At 36.1% G+C, this 21,972-nt stretch overlaps 1 protein-coding gene across 1 annotated transcript in view; it reads right to left on the bottom strand.

The window, feature by feature from the left end:
- The window catches only part of LOC145676060 (uncharacterized), a 1,660,834-nt gene that overhangs the window by 75,586 nt on the left and 1,563,276 nt on the right, over positions 1-21,972 (bottom strand). Inside the window, exons 12-13 of the mRNA XM_081746923.1 lie at positions 11,636-11,840; positions 1,571-1,735 (exon numbers count right to left, since the gene is read on the bottom strand). Of these exons, the coding sequence (XP_081603049.1) occupies positions 1,571-1,735; positions 11,636-11,840 (370 nt within the window). The remainder of the gene's footprint in view (positions 1-1,570; positions 1,736-11,635; positions 11,841-21,972) is intronic.

The following is a 21,972-nucleotide window of genomic DNA, read 5'->3' as shown; positions in this document are numbered from 1 at the left end:
AAGACTATTTAATGATAAACGGGAAAGTTTATAAAAATCTCCAAATTAGAATTAGCGTTTACTGGGAAACATTCATTATGCACCAGCGAGCATATTGTGAGTAGTGAGCACAGGGAAAATAATTACGAAACTGTTTGCAAACAAAATTAGGGACACTAATGCAAGTGCAACAACATTTTTTTCTTTTTTTGGTATCGTCATGAGTTTTACACATATGTTACAATTTGATTCTTTCCCACATAAAAAATAAATAAAACAACCACAGTGATAAAAATGACAGCTGCATCTCTGTGGGGTTCGAACCACCTACCGCCGGCATAGAGACTCGTTGCTTTAACTAACTGAGCTATTTGTTTTCTTACGCAAACTGAACATGTTCTACGGTAAAGATGATTTTTCATTACGATCGTGCTACCAATTCATCCTTTTCCATAGGCAATTTCCACTATATGCTCTATCTATACGTTAATACTTAGTATAGATTCATATATTTGGAGTTTGCAGATAATGCACGTAATAGGACATATTAGAAATGTTCCTTTAAAAGTTTCGTTTGTAGATTTAATCCACATTTCTCTCAATGACATAGATGTCGTTGCTTCGTGTTGAACTGCAGAATTCCCTCGCGTTCTTGAAAAATTCCCATTTTAGCAGAGTTGGTAATTCCCGTAATTTCGGTCGATTTAATGTTTTTCGCTTCTAATTTATTTATTTTAAACTAATATCTAACACAAATACTAAAAACGAGTTTGTTATTAACGTTTCCTGCTGGGGAAACCTTCCAAAATTTCGAACATATAAAGAAAACGGAGATATTTTGAGAAAACTTCAAAATAAAGAGACGCGTCATTTATTTTGCTCATAGTAGTACATATATCATGTTGTGTGTTGTGTCTTCCGTAATAATAGAAAATATAATTTACATTTTAAAAATTGGTTCAATTGAACTCCAACTTTATTGTACATATTTTTGTAAAGTGGTCCCTGAGACATCCAAAGAATTAACTTTGCAGGGCAAGGTTATGGAGTTGTAGCAAGATAATGTATTTATTAAATATTGGTTTCAAGACCTTTCACACTTCAAGTACATCAAAAATCGCTTTTTATGTACAGCCTTCTGTTAGAAATGATAGGCAAAACACTGATATAAGTAACATTTTTCAGATACGATGAAAATCTTGCTGTTACTATGATACAATCATTATGTTAATCTTTAAGAATGAACCTTTGTTTGCATATTAAAAGCTTTTAAATCACTAAACAAACTCCTTTTATAGATACAATACTTCCACTGAATCAGAATTTGTTGATACTATAAAACAAAAATGTATTACTTATAATCTTTGATACCGTAATAGTTTGAAATAGTCATTACGATGCCAAAACATCATAAGTAATGCTTTTTAATTGTCATTAAACTTGATTCAATGGAACCCACGAAAATTTAAGGAAGGCAGAAAATTGAACACATAAGAAATACCTTAAAATCTTTGTTAATTTGAGATAAAATTATCGCACATAGAACGTGAAGGATTGTGAAACAAAGAAATGAAATATTATTACTTCCTACTTGTGCATGAAAGATTTTTAGTATTGTTCCAACAGGATACAAGTCTTCAATTATTTCATTTCCTGGAACCATAGCTAAGAGCTTGTTATTCTTTGTCCAAATGTAACCAAATCTTTCGTATCTTCTGTCGTTGGGAGCCATGCACGTTATGTTCACACTCTGGCCCTGTAAATAGAACTTCCAATTAGAAAAATAAACTTTGCTAAAAATAACAGTCTAATACCATTAATTTTATATCCAATCTGCTCAGCAAAATTATACTGGAACCAAGTTCTATAATTTAACATTTTGTACATGTTGATGTTTCGTTATAGATACAAAATTAAGTTAGTTTTCTTCTGTATTGTGAGCATTTCTGTTGGAAGATTGGAAAGGTTTTGGGTTCAAAGGGCAACTGGAAAACAATAGCTTGATAATGTATTGATGTATAATCTGTGGCTAGAAGAATCAACTGAAGCTTTTAGCTATTTAAGGATAATTTTTGATTGTAATCCATATTGATAAAAAAACCTGTAGTGTCATTAAACATTTTGCTTGTGTGTGTGTGTGGAAGACTCTGAACTGTCACTTTGCCTCCTAAAAGATGCATCTGATAATACCATTAATAGTTTTAAATGACCTCGATAACGTAGTAGGTTCAGCAATTTAGGAAACGGTATTCAGTTTTCTCCCACAACCTTTTTATTATAAAATTTTACAGTATAACAGAAAGTTACTGTAAGTGTGGACCAATACAAAGTTCTCTATGCTGTTTGGATAAATAGGTGCCCCTAGGCCCAGTCAATTAAGGAAGGATTCCCACATAGCTACAGGCAAGCTAAGTAAAAGTGGTTTAGGAATTCTCAGTGCTCCAGCAAACAAAGAAAGGCTGGTGTCTGGCAGAGCTCCAGCCAAGCCAAGCGAGCAGGGAAACTAGAGAGCTCGAGGGAAGCTAGGTGTTTATGGTTAGGATCTCTCAGAGCTCCAGACAAGCTAAGAAAGTTGTTGAGTTCTCACAGAGCTATAGGCAAGCTAAATGGGCTGGAGATCTCAGAGCTCTGGGCAAGCTAAGAGGTTTGGTGTAGGTTAGATCACTCAGAGCTCCAGACAAGCTAAGGATTTTACCGGCCGAAACTGATGCTGGTAGATTACATAGTATTTTATACAGTCTTCGGGACAGTGGTTGCGCTAGTGTTCCTCTTTTGACACATGACCTGTTAATAATGAGGATTCTTGTTGTCTGCTTCTTGTAGTAGTTGTAATAAGAGAGCACGTCTGGTTTTGTTTACAAATAAGAAGCATGAGTTGGTGTTTACAAATATAGACCACGAGTAGGACATTTCAATAGATTCTATGGATCTATTGATGAATTATAAAATATGTATTGGAAGAAAAGATGGCCACCTACCTCTCTTTGAGTAGCCCTGCACTTTTATCTAACAGTTCGAATTAAATCAAACAAATGTGGATTGTCTTTGGCCAATTGAGTTATTTACTTAGAAACGAAGTATTAAAACTTTGCTATGTACGGGTGTCAGGACACCGACTTCTAAAGAAAGTTGGGTGGTCAAGATTGTATTGAACAAGACTGTACAATTAGAGGAAAGTAATTAAACGAAAACAAACAGTAATCCTAATGTGAGTTGTTTACCATAGTAACGCAAGCGGTTATGTACAGCACTCACTAATTTAGACGAATAAGAAATAGGTTTAACGCTCTGAAGTATAGGTAGGATTGTACATGTAACTGAGAAAACTTAAGAACTTCAATTACCTACTTAAAGACGAAAATTTAAGGACAAGATAGATAAAATAACTAATATCGAGTAGTCGATGGAAATGAATGAAAGCTCGGCAGCATGTTGTTAGAGGTCTCATATATATATATATATATATATATATATATATATATATATATATATATATATATATACAGGGTGCGGCACGTAAAACCGGCAAGAGATGGCGTGTCGAGGTCGGGTCGACTTACGTGACCTGCAGCAGTCACGTGCAGCCGCAGCCAGTGAAACTTGTCGAAAACCAGTTGAGAAAAAGGCCTCGTTGTGTTAAGCCGGGTGAGTGTCAGTGTGTGATAATGCCGTATTCGATACCCGAGCGTGTTCCCATTGTTGAAGGGTTCATTCTCACTGGATCTTTTGTGAAAACAAAGAATTTGTTTCGGGAGAAATTTCCAGGACGTTCTGTGCCAGCAAAAAGCACCATTCAGGAATTGATTGAAAAATGGCGGCATACAGGATCGGTTCAAAATGCTCCCAGGAACAGACGACCATCTGTCTGCACACCTGAATTAAGGATGCAGGTGGAGGAGATAATGACAAGAAGTCCTCGAAAGTCAACCAGGAGATTGAGTCAACAGGTTCGTGCGAGTGAGAGAAGTTGCAGACGTGTTTTAAGGGGACTGAAGTTTAAACTGTACCGGATAAGTGTCGTGCAAGAACTGAAGGAGCCTGACCTGCAGAAGAGGGTGCATTTCTGTTCATGGCTGTTGAGCAATGTTGCCAGTGGTTTCTTGGATCCACTAATGCTCATCATGAGTGACGAGGCGTGGTTCCACCTGTCTGGGTACGTAAATTCCCAAAACAACCGGTATTGGTCGATAGAAAATCCACACGCAATCCACCAGGTACCTTTGCATGATGAGAAGATTGGTGTTTGGTGTGCCATTTCCGCCACACGCGTTATTGGGCCCATATTCTTTGAGACGACAGTGAACAGTGACGTGTATATGGGAATCCTGGAGGAGTTTTATACACACTTGACCGAAGAGGAGCGTCAGTTATGTTACTTTCAGCAGGACGGTGCAACATGCCACACATCAGCTGCATCATTGTCCCTTGTGCATGAGATGTTTACACCAGAGAGGACAATCAGCAAAGGCTTGTGGCCTCCTCGGTCACCAGACTTCTCCACGTGTGACTTTTACTTATGGGGACTGTTAAAGGGAAGGGTATACGAAACAAATCCACACACAATTGAAGAACTCAAGACCAGGATCCAGGATGTCACCAATAGCATTACAACACAAGAACTGACAAGGGTATATATGAGTCTCCTCAATCGTGCTCACATGTGTGTTGAAGTGGGTGGAGGACACTTTCAGCACCTGCTGTGAAGATGAGTAGTCATATTCAATACATTACATTTCATTTTATGTGTTCACTTTACGGGCCGGTTTTACGTGCCTCACCCTATATATATATATATATATATATATATATATATATATATATATATATATACATATATCGTGAAATCAACGTGACAATAGTACCGAACGTGCCTTATTCCCAAAATCGAACCAATTCAATGAAATGAACGTGACAGCGTGTGCCAGTCATAGTGATGGTGTTACAACATGGCCCAGAGACAACAAGTGAGTGATATCACACGGGGAACGATCGGGAAACTGGAAGAAGGACAAACTGAGATGACTGTGGTTCAAGAGTTTTGTATTGCCCTCAGGATTGTTTCACATGCTTGATCAGCATTCTGAACCGTAGGCTTTGGTGTGCGACGGAGAGGTTGTTGGTCGACCATGACCAACTACAGCAGATTACGATCGCTACATTGCGAAACGGTCAAAAAAGGGACCGACGTGCAAACACATCTAAGAGGACTGCAAGTCGCCCAATCCTACGCTCCCAATCTCGCCCAATCTTACAAGTGGCATGCTCGACGGCATGTGGATGATCTCTTTGTTCAACGGTCATTGTGTTGTATTTCACATCGTTTGCAACGGCGCGAAGAACATCAGGACCGGACTGATTAGCAGTGGGATCGTGTTCTCTTCTCTATTGAGAGCAAATCCAGTCTGAGTAGTAATTTTGGACGTATATTCATATAGTGAGAGATGAGAATAAGCAATGAACCCAGGAACATGGTCGAACATGATTATATTGACGGTCCGGTGTTTTTATATGGGAACGCAAATGTTACATGCGCATATTGATCTCGCAATTTTCAAACATAGCAAATTTACTTATTAACGTTATTTTGAAACTGTACTCCTTGTCCATATGCATCTTTTCAGAGGTCAAGTCGGCCCCAACTTCTTTATGGATGATAATGCACGACCGTATCAAACAGCGCAGTTGCGGAGCTTTACAACGAGAAGCTATTCGGCCAATGGTCTGGGCTTACCTGTTCCTTCGAATTGAATCCTATTACATATGTTTGGGGTACTATACAAATACATCTAGTAGCACGTTCAGATGCACCATAAAATATACCCACTCAACAGTGCTGGTGGAGAAATGAAACTTAATAACATAACAACTTTTTATCAACTTTGTGATCAACATGGGAGCATGTTGCAGAGCATTTATCGGTATCCGTGGTAAACACACACTATTTTAAAATGAAATGAAAGTGATTTTTTTTTTCAGTTTAGTGTACCACGTATATGACCTTTAGGCAAAGGGAGATAAATGATTAAGGCAAGTTGTCGTCGAGGGAGGCACCATGAGTCACAGTCTAAGTGCTTTCAGTCTAAGTTATTGTTTGTGTATGGAAATGTCATTTGTTCTAGTCACGTGTTTCTGTTGTTTCTTGCATTATATTGGAGCCTACTTTGTATGTATGGATAAAGTTTCACAAATTTATGCTGCCTAGTGAATTCGTAATTACAATTTAGTCCGCTCTTGATAATATCCAGTTCTTGGCAGGGGCAAACAAACGAGAGTGCGTGTAGTTTGGAATCCATATTAACCATGCAATGTAGTCCACGTCTTATATAGCCAGTAACGCAAATCTGTCTTCAAGATTGGGGGGTACGGGTAAGACTGTTCCCATAATCTTTTTTTTTTTTTTTTTTTTTTTTTTTTTTTTTTTTTTTAAGCGATGTTCAAAATATTTATGAAGTTGAAAAACAAAGCTGTGGAGGATCTGGAGTACAGAGTTGTCTTCAACATTGGGAGGTGGGCAGATTTGAGGCTTATTCTTGGAGGACCAATTTACAATAGCAAAAGAAACAGCAATATCAGTTCATATTAAACAACTTTGAAGCTGGAACAAGCCAATATTAATCACTACATTTTCTGCTTTTTCTTTCTTTCTTTCTTTTCTTTTTTAAACATCTGAAGTAATACACTCGAGTATGTATAGGCCTGAATAATCTATAACACAGTGTGTCGTTAATGCATTTCATTATTATATATTTATGTATGCTCAAGTATATTTTTGTAACACATTGATTGGTTTTGATTTACTATTATTATTATTTTGCTTGAAAGAGAATTCTTTACTGATGACCCCATATAAATTTTGAGAATATCTCAAGGGAGAATTCATGACTTTCGTAAACAGAAATGTACGTACGTATATTTTCGTTATGCTTGGACAGTTTTCTTTTAAAGAGGTTGCTCCCACATAAGTTTCGTCAGAATCTCAGGGGTGGTTAAAAACTTTATTCAGCAGGGACGCACGTATTTAATATTTAAACATCGTTTTTATTTTTGATTTATAAAAAGACAAAGAAGACAAAAGATAAATGCAAGTGAATGATTATGTGGAATTTGGTGGAATGAGAATGTGGGAGTACCCCGAGAAACTCACGGGCACAATGTTGTCCACTACAAACTCACTTGACCGAGAAGTGGACCAGTATCCCTTGCACCAGAGGTGAGCCTTCTGCCACTGAGCCACCGTGCTTTCTTGATTGGTTGAGAATCTACCATATTTTAAAATTTACTACAGTCATTCTTAATTTTGTAATTCTGGAGGAGGCTCCTAAATATGTCAATTTATATGTAATTATCCAAAGTCATGATTACCTGGTAAAATGAACAAGAATTTCAAAATCTGAGTGTAAAAATGTCCCGACAATGTCGCCCTGACATGGTAGGTGGATACCTTATTCTATTGATCTAATACATTGTTATATATCTTTGTAACCGTTAATCGTTATTACGAACCTTCCATTCGTTAGTTAATTTGAAGTGCAACGTCCCGTTTTACCACCGAGGCTACAGGGAATGCAGACCTCCAGAATGAAATGGAACATGAACTACTTTAACGCGTTCAATGCTCTCCATTTGCGTAACTCGATGGAGGTAAGCCTCCTAGATCATCGTGCCTCCCTTCTCGAGTCACATGCCTGCCTCTGTGGGGAAAATTTTGTCTCAATATCTTATGTAGAAGGAAATGATGATAGAAATGATAACCTCTGTAGGTTCCCCTCCCTCATGATTTCGAATCCGGGTCTTGCCTCAAAGTTCGTCTTTTTAAATCGTATTATTGGATTTTTGTATGCAGAATCAACACAAGCTACTGCAACCCTATATATACTATTATTACATACTATTAATAATTACTAAAAAGAAACCGCTTTAATAAAATCGCTTTTTTATAATTTCATTTAACATTGCATTTATTTATTACTTTTATGTAAAACTTACCATATTTTAGGTTTATTTTGTCCTGTCGCCTGCAAGCTAAAATCCATTTCTGGAGACATTCCCTCTCTTTTTGAGGACATCTAAAGTATTTTATATTAGTTCTCTTAGTTTTTCTGTAATAATTACTACAGCCGTACGATGCACAGTTAGGCATTCTCGATATCATTTAAAAGAACAAAGTAACAAAGAATTTCCACTTGTCACTTAAAGCCGCTCCTTTTCCCGTCCTCTCTTGCAAACCAGATGACGTCACAGCCACGACAGCGCTCCAGGCGACATGCGCATGCAACCACCTTGTAGTCTTTCCACCATGGTTTCACACAAGCTCGATCTCAGGGAAACAGTGGTGTAGTCCATTTTCACCTACCGTTATTGGTAGGTAATTCAGTACGTAATATTGAACTTACGGCAGGGAACTCCTATTTCTTAACGTGGTCGCGGTGGCTCAGTGGTACAGCTCTCACTTCTAATGCATGGTGTCTTTGGTTCGACCCCAGCTCGCACCAAGTGAGTTTTGTGGTGGAAAACACCGTGTGCTTGGGTTTTTCTGAGTTCTCCCGTTTCCTCCCACTTTCTTCATTCCACCATTTCATTAATTTCCCATCATCACCGTCTCCTATAATCTGGCCGGCATAACCGTGGGAATTAAAACTTTTTAAAAAAATCATTTCATTTTCCTATTTCTTACCATGGAAAATAACAGTTTTTGCACTTGTGTCGCTCCTATCTTCTATTGTCGACAACTGTGGTCACTTGCCAACTACCAGCAGATTATTTCCATAATAGTTACTAATTTCTCCACTTAGTAGCGCTTGGCTCGACTTATTTTGACGCTGTGACCAACTCATGGATAAATGGGAAGAAAGACGCACTTCGAGAAAAATAAACAAATATGAGTGTGATGGTGGTGAATTCGAGATATTTTCACCAGAAACATACATTCGATTCCCGATGGGAAGTCATGCGGCTTGAATTCCACGTTAAAGTATGTCACCACATCTGATATAATCTTGTTGTTGAAAGAGATGCTAAGCTACAATTCTATCCCATAAAACCATCTCTTTAAAGTTTTGTTTAGGAATAATTCAAATATTCAGTAAACGTTAATTGTTCATCATGTTTGAAAGTGAATAGCATTTTATTATTAAGATCGAGCAAGGACTCATACGATTGTAATATTAGCTCGCGGGTTACTTCTCACAATAACTCTTGAACGGAACCGAATTTATGCATTGTTTTCTGACAATAGATTGCTAAAGAGATTATCTCGGCAGATTTTGTTAACGGAGTTAATACATTAACATTTTAACGGATAACGGAGTTATGTTTGTTACGTAGTGCACAAGATTACTCTTGAACGAAAATAAAGTTTTGAATTCCGTTTTTGCAAAAGGTAGTAGAAGTTATTCGTGTTCTCGTTAGCTGGCAGGAAACATCCTCCGAGCGGTTGAACTCTACTGGATGTACCTGAAACTGGTACAGTCAGCAACAAAAGTTCTTTTCGTTTGATGGCATTAGTTTCGTAAATGCCTTCAGAATTGAAGGCGAATTTCAGTACAGTTTTCAGTAAATTTAAAAGAATGTACTTTTCTGTACGTTCCAGTCATATTAGCATTATTTCCAAAATAAATTTTAGCAAACGGGAAAAAAACCTTTGTCACTGACTGTATATGGTACTGGTTTACTGTAGTTTATTATAGTAATAATAACGAATTGAAATTTAAATAAATAAATTTGAAAATATAGAATACATTTTCCTGCAAGTATTTTCTAAATATTGAACTAACAGTAGAAAGCAGAGAGAGTTTTCCAGGGTGTACACACATGTCTTCGATATTGTAACCGCTAAGTTTAGGCCACGACCGAAGATCTCTGGTAAGAGTGAAATGTAATTCTAGAGTTTAACCCAATGTAATTCTAGAGTTTAACTTTTCAAGTTGGTTAAAAAGTGCGTTAAATACTTAAAAATAAAAGTTCTGTGTACCGGACCCCAGGACCCCCCCAAAAAATTAATAAATAATAAATAAATAAATAAATAAAAATAAAAATTCTGTGTACCGGACCCCGGGATCCCCAAAAAATAAATAAATAAAAATAAAAGTTCTATGTACCGGACCACAGGATCCCCAAAAAATAAATAAATAAAATAAATAAATAAATAAATAAAAATAAAAGTTCTGTGTACCGGACCCCAGGACTCCCCCAAAATAAATAAATAATAAATACATAAATAAATAAAAATAAAAGTTCTGTGTACCGGACCACAGGATCCCCAAAAAATAAATAAAATAAATAAATAAATAAATAAAAATAAAAGTTCTGTGTACCGGACCCCAGGACCCCAAAAAATAAATAAATAGAAAATAAATAAATAAAATAAAAATAAAAGTTCTGTGTACCGGACCCCAGGGTATGGATTCGATGTATTTTGTTATACAGAATCCAACTTTCGAAACCCCAGAATCATTTACCGTGTCAATTTTAGTCGTCCTAGGGTTTGAAAATTAGGATTCTGTGTATCAAAATACATCGAATCTATACCCAGGGGTCTGGTTCACAGAAATTCTGTTTATGTAGCAAAATACATCGAATCCCTCGGGTTTCAAAATTTGGATTCTATGTAGCAAAATATATTGAATCCATGGGGTTTCAAAATTTGGATTCTATGTAGCAAAATATATGGAATCCACGGGGTTTCAAAATTTGGATTCTATGTAGCAAAATATATTGAATCCATGGGGTTTCAAAATTTGGATTCTATGTAGCAAAATATATTGAATCTATGGGGTTTCAAAATTTGGATTCTATGCAGCAAAATATATCGAATCTATGGGGTTTCAAAATTTGGATTCTATATATCGAATCCATGGGGTTTCAAAATTTGGATTGTATGTAACAAAATATATCGAATCCATGGGGTTTCAAAATTTGGATTCTATGTACCAAAATACATCGAATCCATGGGGTTTCAAAATTTGGATTCTATGTAGCAAAATACATCGAATCCATGGGGTTTCAAAATTTGGATTCTATGTAACAAAATATATCGAATCCATGGGGTTTCAAAATTTGGATTCTATGTAACAAACTATATCGAATCCATGGGGTTTCAAAATTTGGATTCTATGTAACAAAATATATCGAATCCTTGTGGTTTCAAAATTTGGATTCTATGTAACAAAATATATCGAATCCATGGGGTTTCAAAATTTGGATTCTATGTAACAAAATATATCGAATCCATGGGGTTTCAAATTTCGATTCTATGTAACAAAATATATCGAATCCATGGGGTTTCAAAATTTGGATTCTATGTAGCAAAATACATCGAATCCATGGGGTTTCAAAATTTGGATTCTATGTAACAAAATACATCGAATCCATGGGGTTTCAAAATTTGGATTCTATGTACCAAAATACATCGAATCCATGGGGTTTCAAAATTTGGACTCTATGTAACAAAATATATCGAATCCATGGGGTTTCAAAATTTGGATTCTGTATAACAAAATACATCCAATCCATATCCTGGGGTCCGATGCAGAGAAGTTTTATTTTGTGTGTGTATGTGTGGCTTTGTGGCTGTTATCAAGCAGAAATATAGAAAAAAAACTTACAATGCTAGAGCTACGAAAAATAAATAACTTCAGGGTCTCACAAACTGGCTCACCTTTTGTAGCGTGACGCTCATGGGGTTCACCTTCACTATTGGAGGTAGCAAAACTTCGAGATAAATCGATTTGCATTGTTGAATACCCCAATCTACAACTTGGCAGGTGTACTGTCCAGTGTCCAGCTTCGTTGCATGGTCTATACTCAAAAGGGCAGTGTACTCATTACGACTGTTCTTGGGAAGCAGAGTTTGCCACATGTGCCTAATAGGAAACAGTAATAGTAATAATAATTAGAAAAATACACTCCAGTCTTAATTATTATATCTTTAAAACTAAAGATCCAAAACTTTTCACACATAATTAAGTTAAAAATGATTAATTTCTAAAATATGGTTCAGATCATATTTTTTTTTTTAAAAAAAGTATAATAATAATAAATCATAGCATTTTCTTTAAAATATCACCATAGAGAAAATATGTATTCAATACTACCAGCTAAATCCATTATTTCACATTGTTTTCTTCAAATTTTGCAAGAAATATCATGAAAATTATGTCAGAATGTAATCAAAAGATTAACAAAATTAGAATTAAAACATTTTCTCAATGGGCAGTTCCTCCAAAAATACGAGGAAATTTGATCATGGCTAATTAAACACAAACTATTTGTTGAGCAAAACAATATAATCACATTTAAAAACAACATACGTGTGACAGTTTCGTCAACTAACACTTTGGCTTCATCACACACTAACTGATGAGTGAGCAAATAGTTTGTTTGTGTTTAATTATATACAAAGCAAAGCTTCTACTTATGAAAAATATTACAGTTGTGAGTTTTGGAGACAGAGAACAACCGGCCTACTTTTAATCGAAGGCACTCTTATCGCGGAGAATTACGAACACCTTAAAGAAGGTTTTGTTCCCGAGCGAATTAAATAAAGCTGTCGATTTCTCCGCAACGTTTCAGCAGGACAGTTCACCTCTCATTACGGTGGTTGAATGTCAACTTCTTGAAGCATGGGTTGAACATTATGATCTACTTGAGTGGCCACTGTCATTTCCAGACATGACACCAATGGAGTTTTTACTCTTGAGACCATTTAAAGGCAGAGTGTGCTCAATTAAGTTTCAGTAGTAGTGAAGGAATACATTGTGCAATGTGTAGACATAATCACACTGGCATTTCTGTCAAAGAGTCTGGAGAATTAGAAATATCGCTATCTATATATATAAGAGAGAACGTACAAATCCTTTGTCCGCTCATCACGCTAATACGGCTGAACCAATTTCTTTTATTTTTGGGGGGTTATTAGGATTTGGACCCTAGATGGTTTTTATCATATCACTTTAATTTTCAATTACCAGTGTCTTGAGATAATTGACCATTCAGGTGTCCATTACGTACAAATCCTTTGTTAGTTCATCATAGGTATAAAAATAAACGTATGTATATGCAACCCGCATGACCGTGTCACTCGGCGGGTTAACATAAATGACAGGCGTTATAATGGTTTTTATCATATCACTTGAAAGCGAAAAAGTAAAAATTATCTAAGTAACAAAGTTTATTGCGTTCGGGGGTGACCGCAGCGAAGCGGGGCGGGTTAACATAAATGACAGGCGATATAATGTTAACATTTACTGCAATCTTCTATGGTTTTTATCATATCACTTGAAAGCGAAAAAGTAAAAATTATCTAAGTAACAAAGTTTATTGCGTTCCGGGGTGACCGCAGCGAAGCGGGGTGAACGCTGCTAGTCTCATATACATTGATGTTGAAGATGCAAACATTTAACAAAACGGTGTGTGGTATAATATGAATTAGTCTGGTGGCGTGCCGACAGATGATAGTACAAATTTGCCCTCGCAACTGCAGGATATTCAATCTTGGTAAGGCAGTGTGTCAAGAGACATTGCAGTGTTATGATTAAGAGTTATTCTCGTAATACTTTTATGACCACGTGTATGTGATAGTGCGATTAAATCATAAACAAAGAACTGGAACAATAAGCCAGTGTTAAATATTGCGCTAAATCAGCCACAGTGAACATCCTATGAAAAGTTTACTTCGGTGAGGTAATGTGTTATGCGTAATGTTTCGAGTGGTGCAGGCACTTAAAAGATGGAAGAACATTTTTTAAAGGGAACGAGCGACTTGGTGAAACTTTCACGAGCAATACCCCAAAAATGTGAAACGAATTATGGAATTTACCTTTGGGTACTGTCACGAGATTACAGACATTGTTGGTACATCGTAAGGCTGAATGTAGACTATCCTAACCTCCGAATTTGAGTATGCGGTGTGTCACTACCAAGTTTAAGGTTTTCATGACAAACAAAGGCATCCTGTCACTGAGCATTCCTCGTTTGTGAGTTTCTACTGAATCACTAAGTCTTGTTGCTCCAGCACCTACCCTGCTCATCAGATTACATTCTGTCAATTTCTTTCTTTTATCGAAGATAATGCAGCTAACAGGTTCACATTCTAATACAGTTGCCGAGATCTAGCGCGAATTACATATAGTATTTTTATTCTCTTACGTATAATGACTTTTCGGTTTCATTTAAGTAGTGACGGGAACGCTAGGGCTAACGTAATGCTGCAAATGTGACCATTTTGAAAAAAAAAATCAGTTCAGAGTTTGTAATGTACCTTCTTGTCAACAGAGCTAGTCCAGAATATGTTTCAATACACCATTATATACTATAAATGACTACGCAATCTGACTTTTGAGTTGCTCTGTGGTTAATGAAAAAGTTTTATGTTAACCTGGACAATACACTGAGGACTGCATTTGATGGATATATGAGATCTCCAGAAGCATATGTTTGCGTTAGTGTTGTATGTTCAAAAGTTTGATTGAAAAGTACTGGACTGCAAATGCAATTAATTAGTTGGGAAACTACAGAGTTGTTTATTAGGAGCCTGTACTGAAAGCAAGAGCTTTTGTGTTTGATACAGACAGATAACTAGAAACTGAAAGGTGACAAGACTTTGTTTTCCTTTTATGTGAATAACAATGGAAACAAGGAACTACATGTTCTGTAATTAGTTGTTCTAACATTGAAGTTTATTCTCGGCTTAGTTTGTTTAATATACAACCAGTCCCAAGTGTAAAGAAGGAAAAGAAGGGAAGTTCTATTTAAGCACTCCTTTAATTTGGTAATCTAATTTGCATAATATAACTATCTTTCTAATAAATCTAATATTTCATTGATAACTAAGGTTACTGGAACAAAAATGGTGCTTTCACTATTGATTTGAATAAGAGAATCTCCAGGTGCACCTTACCATTCAGTTAACGAGGAACTAATATAACTAAGGCTACTAGATGTCCTAATTTAGTCAAGACAGTTCTTTATTTTTGGCCCTAGTCTCGACATTTTTTCAACCGGTCAGGACCCGAAAATGTCCCTATTTTTTATTTTAAAGAGTAAGTTATTTCATTTTCAAACATTGTATTTTTTTCTTACAAAACTTAGTACAAAGCAACTTTTGAATCCGCAACTGATGGTGGAAACTAAAAGCATATTAATTATCAACTTTGAGAGTATGGGTGAAAGTCACTCAAAGTCTATAAAGTTGCTTCTTACGTACCTGCCTAATCTCAATGCGTAATTGGTATGTGTCGAGTACGGATGGGGCATGCAATGTTTAATATTTTAAGTCATCATGGTGAGGTCACTGAGGATCTACTTAAAGTAAGTTAAATCAATTAAGAAACTGGGTTGCTGGCATAACCAGATTAAAAATAAATGAGTTTCGTTTCTCACACTATGGGAATGAAACTTCCGATTGCAATAAGAATATAATGTGAGAGGTGGAACCGGTTCCTCGGACGCTGAGTCCGTATCAAAAACTATTTCTTGCTATGAATTAGAATTGATACTATAGGCGTATATGAATCGACATTGATATCGAGTATATATTTTTAAAATACTTTCACCTTCAATAGAAGAATACGAGCTGAAGCGAAACCCATTCTGGGAATCAAGACTTGTTTTGACTCCACGTATTATTCTTTTCAATGAATGGGAATCAATATTAGAATGTGGCATTCAACATTTCTGGATGCAATAGGTAAAGAAGCCTGAACTGAACTGCCTGTTTTTGTAATACTGAATCTGTATCCGAGAACTGTTTTTTGCTATTAAAGTTTTTAACTAGTAATCGTTGAAAGGAGAAACAGTAGGTTTTCACTACTTCTGGTTTAAATATGTATGGTAAATTTGTATCATATACGGTTGCAACAGAGAAATCAAGTCCAAAGATGAAACCTATTCTTGCACTAATGAATCCATGTCAAGAAATACCGCTTCTTGGTATATATTACCGTTTTTCCACCACGACTATCAGTCTTGAAATCAGAAATAGTTGTTTTCTGCCACTTTTGGCAAGAATAGAAGAATAACGGTCGAGATGAAACCTAGCATTTAGGTGCTGAATCCATATCAAAAAGCCATTTCCTTTATCTCTTACTATAGTTTTCTCTATGGACTTCCATATTGAAACCACAAATGGTAAATTTGTATCATATACGGTTGCAACAGAGAAATCAAGTCCAAAGATGAAACCTATTCTTGCACTAATGAATCCATGTCAAGAAATACCGCTTCTTGGTATATATTACCGTTTTTCCACCACGACTATCAGTCTTGAAATCAGAAATAGTTGTTTTCTGCCACTTTTGGCAAGAATAGAAGAATAACAGTCTAAACGAAACCTAGCATTTAGGTGCTGAATCCATATCAAAAAGCCATTTCCTTTATCTCTTACTATAGTTTGTTCTATGGTCTTCCATATTGAAACCACAAACTGTAAATTTGTATCATATACGGTGCAACAGAGAAATCAAGTCCAAAGATGAAACCTATTCTTGCAGTAATGAATCCATGTCAAGAAATACCGTTTCTTGGTATATATTACCAGTTTTCCACCACGAATATCAGTCTAGAAATCAGAAATATTTGATTTCTGCCACTTTTGGCAAGAATAGAAGAATAACGGTCTAAATGAAACCTAGCCTTTAGACGCTGAATCCATATCAAAAAACCAATTTCCTTTATCTCTTACTATAGTTTGCTCTATAGATTTCCATATTGAAACCACAAATGGTAAATTTGTATTACATACGGTTGCAATACAGGAATCAAACCAAAGACGAAACCTATTTTTCAGTACTGAATCCATGTCAAGAAATACCGCTTCTTGGTATATATTACCGTTTTTCCATCACGGCTATCAGTCTTGAAATCAGAAATAGTTGCCTTCTGCTACTTTTGGCAAGAATAGAAGAATAACGGTCGAGATGAAACCTAGCATTTAGGTGCTGAATCCATATCAAAAAGCCATTTCCTTTATCTCTTACTATAGTTTGTTCTATGGTCTTCCATATTGAAACCACAAACTGTAAATTTGTATCATATACGGTGCAACAGAGAAATCAAGTCCAAAGATGAAACCTATTTTTGCAGTAATGAATCCATGTCAAGAAATACCGTTTCTTGGTATATAGGCCTATTACCAGTTTTCCACCACGAATATCAGTCTAGAAATCAGAAATATTTGATTTCTGCCACTTTTGGCAAGAATAGAAGAATAACGGTCTAAATGAAACCTAGCCTTTAGACGCTGAATCCATATCAAAAAACCAATTTCCTTTATCTCTTACTATAGTTTGCTCTATAGATTTCCATATTGAAACCACAAATGGTAAATTTGTATTATATACGGTTGCAATACAGGAATCAAACCAAAGACGAAACCTATTTTTCAGTACTGAATCCATGTCAAGAAATACCGCTTCTTGGTATATATTACCGTTTTTCCATCACGGCTATCAGTCTTGAAATCAGAAATAGTTGCCTTCTGCTACTTTTGGCAAGAATAGAAGAATAACGGTCGAGATGAAACCTAGCATTTAGGTGCTGAATCCATATCAAAAAGGCATTTCCTTTACCTTTTACTATAGTTTGCGCTATAGATTTCCGTATTGAAACCACAAAGGGTAAATTTGTATTACATACGGTAGCAATACAGGAATCAAACCAAAGACAGAACCTAATCTTCAGTACTGAGTTCATGTCAAGAAACCGCTTCTTAGTATATATATTATCGTTTTCCACCAGGGCTATCAGTCTTGAAATCAGAAATAGTTGCTTTCTGCCACTTTTGGCAAGAATAGAAGAATAACGGTCGAAATGAAACCTAGCATTTAGGTGCTGAATCCATATCAAAAAGCCATTTCCTTTACCTCTTACTATAGTTTGCGCTATAGATTTCCGTATTGAAACCACAAATGGTAAATTTGTATTACATACGGTTGCAATACAGGAATCAAGCCAAAGACGGAACCTATTCTTCAGTACTGAATCCATGTCAAGAAACCGCTTCTTAGTATATATTACCGTTTTTCCACCAGGGCTATCAGTCTTGAAATCAGAAATAGTTGCCTTCTGCCACTTTTGGCAAGAATAGAAGAATAATAATCGAGATGATACCTAGCCTTTAGATGCTGAATTCATACCAAAGAAACATTTACCGGTATCATCAAGAGTAAAAGTTGATCTGAAAAGCTGGGGGGATAGCAGATAGTGGCATGACGTCACGCCGTCTTCCTGCCTATCTTGGCCCATTGTAATTTTTAGGAATTGGAACGCCGTACATATTTTCTGGAGGTGGGGATCGTCCCCCGCGTTCCCTCTCACTTTTACCTCTGGGCATCATTTACAATTTTTGTTATGTCAATATTAATATCGCAATCGAAAGTAGAAGTATGTTTGTGCCACTTGCGATTTTAGTAGAGTCTATAGATTGCAGATAGAATTCACACTTGTGACGCAGAATTGGTTTCAAGAAACTTCTTCCGGTTTTCTATTACCGTTTATATTCTATTGTGATCAATGTTTAAGACGAAAATAGTTGATTTCTACCATTACTGGTTTCACAAGGTGCTTAAAGGAGGAGATGGAACCTATTCTTGGGATGGTAAATCAATTCAAGATTAGCAATCAGCTTCTTCTTTATATATTGCACAGTTTTTGCTGCTATATGTCGACAGATAGAGAAATGAACATAGCTCTCTAGACCTGAAAGTCTTCCCTTATGTATAGCATAGTTTAAAAGTCTGAGTGAAAAGTTTTCATACTCTGAATCCTGCAGCTTGTCAATATAAGTATACAGGTCCACCTAACAGATTTAAATTATTTTCATGAAAAAAAAAAAAAAAAACTAACTAAGCCTCTCGTTGCAGTGTTGTCAACCCAAAAAGAAAGTTCAGCGTAGATCGCATTATATATAAATTTCTAAATTTCATTAGCCTCTTATTATTATTGTAATGTTTTGTCTTTTCTTTGGTTTGGTACATTTTATTATTATTCTAAAATAACTAACCTAAGTTCTGTCAGACTTCAAAGTTCGCATTTAACAATGCCCAGAAAGCGTTGTGTGACGTCATCTACTAATGAGCCTATCCGGCTTGCCATGAGGGTCAGACTGTGTCACGCGATCAGGTCAAAAGTCATGTTGCGTGCTAAATCGAGCCTGGATATTGCAAATCGAGATGTGAGATATTTCAAGCATGTAACCTCCGCCTGCGTTGCCCTGGGTAATTTGCAGAAGATACTTATACTTTATCATTGTTATTGATTTTACTGAAACAACTTAACTTTTGACAATGTTCTATCCATATTTACCTTACGTGCTATACATTGTTTTTAAGCTCTTCATTGTCTTTGCAATAAGCTTTCAGGAAGCCATCTTATTATAGTTTTAGAGATATGTGAACTTCATTTTTACATTGATTTTCCATTGACTTTAATGTTAATATTTCATGCCTTTTTTTGACTATCTTCCATCCATTTTAGGACAATTTGCTTTTAGAATATGGACTCTACATAGTCTCTTCTAGATTTGAGATGAATTTCAGCCATCTCCCCAAAGTCTGTTCACATCACTGCTGCCCGATAGGCCCTTTGTGATTCAACGTTTACTAAAGTTGATGGGCGAATAAACACGCTCAGTAAGTTGATAGAACAAAATGTCTTTATTTTTATTTTTATTGCTGTATCGTTAATTCCCTAAAAGCCATTTTTGATTAATGAATTAATTGTTTTAAGAATCTTATATTGCTGTGGAGGTTATACGTGGATCATTTATCTTGATACGTCCTTCTAACTTTTTAAAATAATTTTTGGTTTACTTTGGTTCTATAAAATTATAACAATACTTTTTTGATAGGTGTAAATACAATAAGTTCTCGGAATAACATAATTTTAGCAGTGTTCCAAACCTACCTAAAATGGCAATGCTTCACAAAAGACAAGGTTAAAATATAGAATGCTACCTATTCAGTAGATTCATAGTCGAAAATACTATGCATGAATCCCGTCCACCCAGGAATGCATTCTGTGTTCGAAAAAATCTCCTGAGCCACGAGGAGAAACGAAATTTTCGGTGAAGGAAAGTGGGAAAATTTTCAATAGCAATTTTTCCAAGCCCGTTTAGACTTAGCTGGTACTTGAGAATCGTCACTCATTGTCTTCTGAGAAGTACCTCGACGGTCACGAGCATCAACCGAGACAGTAGTTTTGGTAGTGATGCATTTTATTCCACCGAAAGCATGAAAAATATTGAGTCCATCCAAATTTCTGACATTGATATCGGTATTGTCGAACGTATACTGAACTAAAGCTTGAGAGTTAAGTGGCGTGACAAACATCTTGGCATTTGAAGGCGGCGCTCCAAGTTCCCTTTAAATGCTGCTAGCAAATGAGAGGGATGCGGTATTGCCACGTTTATTTTGTATACATTCACCCCCTGTCACCTGATAGCGCTCTAGTTCGTCTGCTTAGCCAAGCCATAGCCACACCCCTCTCTCACTCGGCAACGTCGCCTCAGAGCTTGCGTTTTATTCGTTTAGCTGAAATGCCAAGTTGTTTGTCACAGGCTTTAATAACTGGTGCCTCACTTTTTAATAAAGACTGTTGGTAAAATTCAATTTCATAGTAAGATGGAAAAAATCCAAGGAAGTTCAATACTTGTACAAGATGTTTTGCGCCACACAATCATGTAGTATACAGCTATATAGCAGTATGTATCGGCGAAACAAAATATCTAGGTCTGCATATACTATCATAATAATGATATCGCTCACAGTTTTCCGCTTGCGTGCATTTTCGATTGATAAGTGCACTGGTTTTCTCGAATTTTAGTAATTCCATTCATGAAAACTTGCAGAGTTTTTGGCACAAGATCAAAACCCTTTTCATCAATTTCAGCTGGGGTCGGATAATATTTACAACCAAAGATTTTTTTCAATCTCTTCGCGAATAATACAGGCAGTCATACGAACAATTCGTAGTATTTCTTCTTCTGGATCAGACACTCGCTCTGAGTACCACTTTTCTGTGGTAAGTTTGTTAACTACATTCGCCATGGTGAATATTTTGGCTTTGACAGAATAAAATAAACTGTTAATCGATCACCAAAGTAAAAGGACAACTTTTGTTCCAAACGGTTTTTTTTTAAAACAAATCTCTTCCATGTCTGTCAATTCTCTTAATTTAGCCATTACTTCGTTTAGAGAAAACTGTGCATCCTCACTGTCTTCTACATCTGCAAAGCTTTTCGAAACCAGACGAATCCCTAATAGGTCTATCACCACATATGTATGAACGTTACTTCCACCAAATTTAGTACGAACTTTAGCGGAAACCAAGTCTATTACTGACCGCACTCTGGTTGCAACAGTATTTTCCCAACTGATTATTTCTCGCATCCCAACCCTTCTCAAAATGGCGTCTCCAACTTCAGTAGTGTGAATTTCATGAGCAGTTTTCCAGCATTGCAAAGTCAAAGTATTAGTTACATGTATAGATTCCGAACAATATAAGCAGCGAGTTTCAAAATCAAAGTTCATTTCATCAGATCTGCGACTTCTGGTAGACGTTCGATCTTGCCAATTTTTAGCCAAATGAGCTTTAATACTACTATCTCGTGTATAGCCCTTTCTATAGTAAAATTACATTGTTTGCTCTTCCAATGCCAGCATAATGAATCATCCCTCCTCAAACTGGCTTCAAAATGAGACTTCTTACTTCGATCACTCATTTACTTGTTTCACTTCCCTTCAAAGTTTGTTCACAAAGCAAACACTTCTCTATGTCCACTTTAACACTCCAAACATCGCACACCACAGAGATGTAATGGAAACAAGTATAATTTTTTAAAGTGCAGTTTCATTCCTATAGAAATATGGGCAAACCGAAGAAGGTAACGCCTTCTCTGGGACCATGAGTATCAATTTACTTCTAATCTATTTGGAAATGAGTATTATAATTTTATTTATTTATTACATTTTTATTTATGCATACATAAACACATAAGAA

This window comes from Thermobia domestica, chromosome 18 (assembly GCF_964235325.1).
Source record: "Thermobia domestica chromosome 18, izTheDome1.hap1.1, whole genome shotgun sequence".
Classification (NCBI taxonomy): domain Eukaryota; kingdom Metazoa; phylum Arthropoda; class Insecta; order Zygentoma; family Lepismatidae; genus Thermobia; species Thermobia domestica.
The sequence above is the reverse complement of the archived record's forward strand: the minus strand, read 5'-3'. Positions and strand labels throughout refer to the sequence as shown.